This window comes from Schistocerca gregaria, chromosome 1 (genome assembly GCF_023897955.1).
Source record: "Schistocerca gregaria isolate iqSchGreg1 chromosome 1, iqSchGreg1.2, whole genome shotgun sequence".
Taxonomy (NCBI): domain Eukaryota; kingdom Metazoa; phylum Arthropoda; class Insecta; order Orthoptera; family Acrididae; genus Schistocerca; species Schistocerca gregaria.
The window spans coordinates 590,863,555-590,871,720 of NC_064920.1; the positions used below are offsets into that span (position 1 = coordinate 590,863,555).

At 34.7% G+C, this 8,166-nt stretch overlaps 1 protein-coding gene across 2 annotated transcripts in view; it reads left to right on the forward strand.

The window, feature by feature from the left end:
- The window catches only part of LOC126357627 (serine/threonine-protein kinase unc-51), a 141,144-nt gene extending 140,797 nt beyond the window's left edge, over positions 1 to 347 (forward strand). For both annotated transcript variants that reach the window (XM_050007474.1, XM_050007475.1), the window contains exon 21: positions 188 to 347. In XM_050007474.1, coding sequence (XP_049863431.1) covers positions 188 to 252 — 65 coding nt within the window. In that variant the 3' untranslated portion in view covers positions 253 to 347. The remainder of the gene's footprint in view (positions 1 to 187) is intronic.
- Positions 348 to 8,166: the final 7,819 nt, after the last annotated feature.

The window sequence follows — 8,166 nt, forward strand, 5'->3', positions numbered from 1 at the left end:
ATCAAGTAGGGAGTAACTATGTGGAAAACAGCTGCTGCTAATTATTTAATACTGTATTATAATGTTGGAGCAGTTCTCTTTCCTTCTTTTTTTTTTACGTTGCTCTGTAGAAACAAACATAAGGCTGTAGTGAGGTACTTCCTTTCCTCAAATAACTGTTAATTAATAAGTCTATCATCTCTTACAGACAAAGATGCTGTTGAGAAAAGGTTATTCGTCCTACAACAGCAAGGCTACATTTACTCTACTTGACCTAACCAGTTTGTGTGGATATTCCATTTTGTCCCATTCAAGAAACAAATGGATCATTCCGGTACCTGAAGGTTTGGCAGCTAACAGTGCAAAAACTATTCAACTGTGCTGTTGTGTTGATTGGACATAACATTTTTTTTTACTGCTGTTGTAGAGCAAATGGTTTTATAAAAGTAAAACATGGACACTTAATGCTAATGTATTTGTGTATGTTACAGGAAGTGTATCGGTTGTCTTTTGTACAATTGAATAATTGTAGTGTGTGCATCAATGTGCATATGTACATATATGTAAAAAAATAAAATCTAAATAGCTGTGCAAAGAAGTATTTGCAGTAACGTGATAATAGTTTGAAAGCAGAGTATGTGGAGGGGATGTCACCATTAAACGGGCTATTTGTGTAACTACAAGAGCTGTGTAAATAATCACACATTTCTAAAAGTTTACTTTGAAATATATGAGCTTCACATTACTATTGTAATTTTATTACAAGATTCTGAATATCAATTCACAAAGAACTGTGTCTTACTGAGGATGCGTATGTAAAATTTGGAGATTTTGGAAGCATGGTGAGAGTAAGCCTGGAAATGTGTAATAGGGTTTTGATGTTTAAATGTAACTTATAAAAGAAAACACAATACAAATAAGAATTCCTCTATTACTTAGTCCATTGATAAAATGTTCCCTTTGAATCTTGTAAAACATGTAGTATTACAAGTTTTTAAATTCCATATTTATTTTTAGACATTGTATAAATTAAATTATTGTGATAATGTGAATGATTGTAATTTTATCGCCAATAGAACAAATTTTATATCAATATTAAGTGAATCTGTGTTCAACTATTCAGCCCAAATTAGCATATTTAATTAGTATTCCTTAAATAATCTTTCTGATGCATAGAAAAACTTAATTTTCTGTTGAACTTGCTATGCTAGTCAGGACAAAGATAACATTATAAATTTCATATTACTTGCTTCATATTTGATGTTACCTGTTACTCCTTCCTCTTTATTTCTGCATGTTTTCCTGTGTTTGTCATATATACTAGATGCCATCACTAACACTGTTGCCATCAGAACCTTAGCTGTCACAGCTGCTCGATGCTCGAGTTATGAAGTATTTAAAGTGTGGTAGGAAAAAATACCTAGTATGACAACTCTGCAGTTTTATTGGAAAACTTTTGGTTACATTTGTGTTGGTGTAAATATCTAAGTTTCAATCTCTTCAAAATTATCAAGTTATTAGCTGTTACAATTATTAGCATACACTAAATATTTCCTGTGGCAGGAGGATATGGAAAAGTTCTAACTACATATCAGGTTGGAAAACTGATTACTATGCACACTGTACATTGTAAAAGTAATATCAGAACTTCATCTGTGTTGTTGCATAAATCTGCACACAAATTCAGTAATTATCAAAACTTGAAAAAGCATTTTTGAAATGAGTTCAAGGAGAAAGAAATAGTTCCAAAGCTAAGACAGAAATATCAGTGGTGCATATGAAATCAAAACTGCCTCTTACGATCATAAATAGTATGTGTTGGTCACAGTACAGTTTGAATTTGCTGAGTTTGTGACAAGACCTCGCCCCCTTTTTTTCTCCATCTGTAATGGATGGAAGCTCTGTTAGATGATATCACCATTTAATTCCAATGTTGTATTGTTATATAAGGCAAGAAAAACATTGCCAAAGTTTTAACAAAATCTTCAGTACTTATTTTAAGTTGCAATATTTTACAACAAGCCTACTTACCTTGCCTTAACAATTTGTGTGATACAACTCATTATAATTATGTGCACTAGTTGTTATCTTTTCCGTTTTCATATAACCATAGACTGATAAACGTAGAGGTCAGTCATTTATAAATAAAATTTTTCCATCTATTCTTTTTTGTGTGCAGTGTATGTCTGACATACTAATCACCTTGCAGAAAGGAAGTGACATGTTGGAGCTACAGTAATTATTTATATCAGCCTGTATATGTACCGGCCATATTATCCAGATATTTGAATCTTTTGATACGTAAATCAATACAATAAAGGGGGGGGGGGGGGCAAAAGCAGTGTGTTCATACAACACCTGAGTTTTGTACTTGTCAGAGGTGACAGAGTTGATGACAAGAAAATGAAACTATTGCCTGGCAGTTATCACCAAAAGTATAATAAAATATAATTGATGCACTAAAAAACTGAGACAGAACAAAATATAGAAAGCAAAAGATATGCAGACAGTAGCAAGAAATACAGATACTGTACTGATTTTAGAAGAGTTGTTAGAATAAAACTGGATTGGGGAGAAGATGGAACATTATACATAAGTATTATAAGACAGCATTAATGTAGGAAAAAGAGAGCATTTGAGAAAGGGACTACAGTAAAAGCTGTCCTTAGTCTGAAGATTGGTTTGAATGTTGCAGTGCTTTACTAAGCACTTTTCTATTAGAGGTGGTGTCTCCTTGCCATCCTTCAACCTTTAAACTAACCCAATCAGTTATAAGAGAACCTACAGTTTGACATTGACTCTGATCTGTGGTGCAATATGATGTTTTTCACACATACCAATTGTTATTTCAGGTGAAAGGAGCAAAACATGACAAAGAAAAATAAATGTCGGAATCAGTTGGGGATTGAACTCTGGACCTTTAAATTTTTATGCTGACACACACACTTAACTATGAATCCACATGACAGGGAACTGCATTAAAAATGTCATATTAACAGAATGCACCTCGGATGTTAACAATTGCTTCTAATTCACTTTAGGTATAAACTACTCTATAGAGTCTATGATTATGGGAAGTAATATTCATGTCCATGGTTCAGTAACTAATTTTACTGTCGAACTGCTTTCCTGAATTTGCAAATTCCAACTGTTTATTATACTTCTAATTTTCAGTTTCTTTGAATTTTCTTTTTCCTAACTACCGATTCAAATTTTCCAGCTTGATTTTCACTTCCTGCTAAAATTTTATCTTTGTTGTTTGTTTTAGATCTCAGTTCTTATTTCTACACTACAGATACTCTTTAATTTGGAGCACTCTCCTGTTAAGATCTTCTTATAATGTTATGTCACCTGCACTGGGTCTTTTGTTGCTGCTTTCAGCATCTACGGTATTTTAGAATGTTGCTCTTAAAAGATGAACCTGAAATTTTTCTCTACCAAGGTTTTTTTTTTTGCATCTGTTGCTAACTATGATCGTTTCAATTGCCAACAAAGTGAGTACCATTTCATTTTCAGAGTTTTTAAAATTAAGTGTAAGAGAATTGAGCAGTGGCTGTACATTTCCTTATCAAACTTTTGTTTTATGTAATTATTGGACAGTATTATAACTTTCTGTATTTTTATGTATCTTGGTACACAAATAGACCAGCCACAGTCAATTTACAGCAAAACAATAAATAAATTCCTTTGTGACTGAAAACAGCATACCAGATTGTGTGCTAAGGTTTAGATCTTGAAAATACAGACCGCACAATCCATTGCGGAAGAGTGACTTGAATTTAAATACCATGACCATAGTGTCAGTAACATGAAAAGCTAAGTTCCAATTGTATTGAACTTCCATTCTAAATTTCTGTTATTTCATTTTCAAATTACTGTAAGGCGCTACAGTTTTCCACTGCATTGGTTCTATACACAGCAAAACACCTCCTCCGCTACCTCCCGCCTGCCCCCAGTTTTGTTACACCCTACCTCTGATTGGTACTGTCAAGTTTGTTTATGTAATATGTTACTTTGCGTGCACAGAAAATTAGTAACCATTTATTTTTGTCTCTCTGGTTTTATCTTGTTTCATTTGTTATATATTATGCGAACAAATGATCTAACGTGTTTCCTTGTTTGTGGGATATCGTATACAGGTTGTACAAATACTTTAAGAAAAGACTTCCTGACACTTAAATTTATGCTCGAAGTTAGCAAATTTCTCTTACTCAGAAACGCTATTTTTGCAATTGCCAGTCTACATTTTATATCCTCCCTACTTCGACCATTATCAGATATTTTGCTTCCCAAATAATAAAACTCATTTACTACTTTAAGTACACACACACACACACACACACCATTTGCTGTCTCTGACAGAATTATAATGTCATCAACAAATCTCGAGGTTTTTATTTCCTCCACTTTCGTGCCCCTCAACACTATAACTGTCTTAAATCTACAAATGCTATAAATGTAGGTTTGCCTTTCCTTAACCCAACTACTAAGATAAATCGTAGGGTCAGTATTGCCTCACGTGTTGCTACATTCCTACAGAATCCAAACTGATCTTCCCAGAGGTCGACTTCCAGTTTTTCCATTCGTCTGTAAAGAATTCGTGTTAGTATTCTGAAACTGTGACTTATTAAATTGGTAATTGTTACACCTGTCAGCACCTGCTTTCTTTGGAATCAGGTTTATTATATTCTTCTGGAAGTTCGATGGTATTTTGCCTGTTTCGCATAACTTGCTTACCAGACGGAAGAGTTTGGTCATGGCTGGCTCTCCCAAGGCTACGAGTTGTCCTAATGAAATGTTGTGTACTCCCGGGGCCTTGTTTCTACTTAGGTCTTTCAGTACTCTGTCAGATTCTTCATGCTGTATCATATCTCCCATCTCATCTTCACCTGTGTCCTCTTCTGTTTCCATAATATTGCCCTCGAGTACATTGCCCTCGTACAGACCCTCTATATACTCCTTCCACCTTTCTGCTTTCCCTTCTTTGCTTAGGACTGGTTTGCCATCTGAGCTCTTGAAGGTGGTTCTCTTTTCTCCAGAGGTCTCTTTAATTTTCTGTAGGCAGCATCTATCTTGCCGGTAGTAATATATGCTTCTACATCCTTACATTTGTCCTCTAGCCATTCCTGCTTAGCTGTTTTGCACTTCCTGTTGATCTAATTATTGAGACATTTGGATTCCTTTTTGCCTGCTTCATTTACTGCATTTTTATGTTCATCAATTAAATTCAATATCTCATGTGTTACCCAAGGATTTATACTAGCCCTCATCGTTTTACCTACTTGACCCTCTGCTGTCTTCACTATTACATTTCTCAAAGCTACCCGTTCTTCTTCTACTGTGTTCCTTTCTGTTGTTCTTGTTAATCATTCCCTAATGTTCGCTCTGAAACACTCCACTATCTGTAACTCTTTCAATTTATCCAGGTCCTGTCTCCTTAAATGTCTACCTTTCTGCAGTTTCTTCAGTTTTAATCTACAGTTCATAACCCATAAATTGTGGTTAGAGTCCACATCTGTCCCTGGAAATGTCTTACAATTTAAAACCTGGTTTCTAAATCTCTGTCTTACCATTATATAATCAGTCTGAAACCTTCCAGTGTCTCCAGGTCTCTTCCACATGTACAACCTCTTGTCATTATTCTTAAACAAAGTGTTAGCGATGATTAAATTATGCTCTGTGCAAAATTCTATCAAGCGGCTTCCTCTTTCATTCCTTACCCCCAGCCCATATTCACCTACTATTTTTCCTTCTTTTCCTTTTCCTACTTTTGAATTCCAGTCCCCCGCGACTATTAAGTTTTCACCTCCCATAACTATTTGAATAATGTCTTTTATCTCGTCATGCGTTCCTTTAATCTCATCATCATTTGCAGAGCTTGTCGGCGTATAGTCTTGTACAACTGTGGCAGGCATGGGCTTCATGTCTATCTAGGCGACAATGTGTTCACTATGCTGTTCCTAGTAGCTTATCCGTTGCTCCTTTTTTTAAAATTCATTATTAAACCAACTCCTGCATTACCCCTATTTGATTTTGTATTTATAAACATGTATTCACCGGACCAGAAGTCTTGTTTCTCCTGCCATTGAACTTCACTAATTCCCACTATATCTCACTTTAACCTGTCCATTTCCCTTTGTAAATTTTCTAACCTACCTGTCCGATTAAGGGATCTGACATTCCATGTTGCGATCCATAGAACTCCAGTTTTGTTTCTCCTGATAACGATGTCCTCCTGAGTAGTCCCCACCCAGAGATCCGAATAGGGGACTATTTTACCTCTGGAAAATTTTACCCGAGAGAATGCTATCATCATTTAACCATACATTACAGTACATGCCCTCAGGAAAATTATGGCTGTAGTTTCCCTTTGCTTTCACCCATTCGCAGTACCAGCACAGCACTGCTGTTTTTGTTGTTCAACAGATACCCCTCTGCTGGGGTTGCACCGACGGTGCAGGTGATGGAGGGGGGGGGGGGGGGGGGGGGTGTTGCCACTACAGCAATGAATATCAGCAGGATGCTCCAACTTCACTAGTGCTACCAAACTAAATAAATCAAATAATAATTTTTCTGTAGGTGATTCTTGTTCATCATCAAACTCAGAATTCTTATCGTAAATATGATTGTTATGACTAGTTTATATTTAAGTGTTTTGTATTTGATGACATTACTGGGAAAAGTGATGACTGAGGAAACACTTAGTGTGTCAGCTGTCGACTTCTTGGATATATGCTGTTGTTGGACAATATTTATTTGTAGTTAATCATACAAAATTTTAATCTGTCATTGCAAAGATAATTTTAATCATATGTGAGTAATTGTATCATAATACAGTTAAATGCACTTTGGGATTATGAATTTAGTTTGTAGTGATTATCAAGAAATGTAATAAGGAGAATTAACCATTGGCCAATACCAAAATAATATTTGTTGTTATGAGTACACAGTACAGCGAAATAAGTCAAACTGAAATATTTACCTTAATTCTTAAGGTCTGATATTTAACTGCATTGCCTTATTATTATTGTTATTATTATTATTTGTCGATTTACTGAATAATGCTTTTTATTCTACTATTTGTGTCAGTGATTACCTACTTTTAGGTGAATTGGATAAAGGATGTGGTTATTGTCCATTTTCAAAGGTTGAAAAATATATGTACAACATACTGAAGAAGTACGGTGCCCTGCACTCTGATAACTGTCGTGTTGTGTTATGCTATTCATTAAATATATTAAAAATTTAATGAATGTGCATTGTCGGCATATTATAAAGGTAAAACAAAATAATAAATGTAATTCATAGAATGCGACACTGAGCAAATTTGACTTAAAAGTTCACTACATCTTTCATATAGATGCAAAAGTCTTGCTCCAAATTTCCTGTTGTGTGGGTACTTTTATTCTCTTTTGAATGTTGGATCTCTTTAGACAATAATCTGTTGTTATGTTCACATTTATAAGAGTGTGGACATATTTTTATTTGGATATGTTTATAAAAATCCTTAAGTGAGTGGATCTGTTTTCTATCCTGGATGAAATCATAAGCCATTTTGTTGCAGTGGGACTCTTTATCGTGGTACGAGAGACAGAGAGAGAAAAAAAAAAAAAGAGGCAAAACATTTGGCCCTAAATTTGAATAAAAATATTTCACTTCACTGCACCTAGATCAAAATTTCACACAATAAAAAGGATGCTTTGAGATGATAAGTGTGGAGATAAAAGTGAAAAGTTGTTTGTTTTTCAAAGATTAACTTGAGATGTAATTGCTGTGTCACTTTAATCTGGGCTTCCATAATTGTTTCACATTTGTATTGTTGTGCACAGTATGAAGTTACAGTTGTTCACACTGTCTGACTGCAGAGATACACCATGCTGACTTTAAAAAAAATTGAATCACTGTTTCAAGAGCAAGCTTTATTGCTGGGAACACATTCAGAATTAATTTTGTTAACGATGAATTTGTTATCCTTCAGTCTGTGAATGTGGATTGAATATGGCATTGTTGGCAAAATCATAGTTCTTTCTCAGATGAGTCACATGTGCCTGTTTTTAATAAGTTGTGGGATTTGTCAGCATTAAAAAAGCTTTTTCCCTGCACTGACATGTTGTCTTTCTTAAAGAAACTATACTATGTATATGAACATATATATCTATTGTAGATGTATTTGCAATAGATACATGT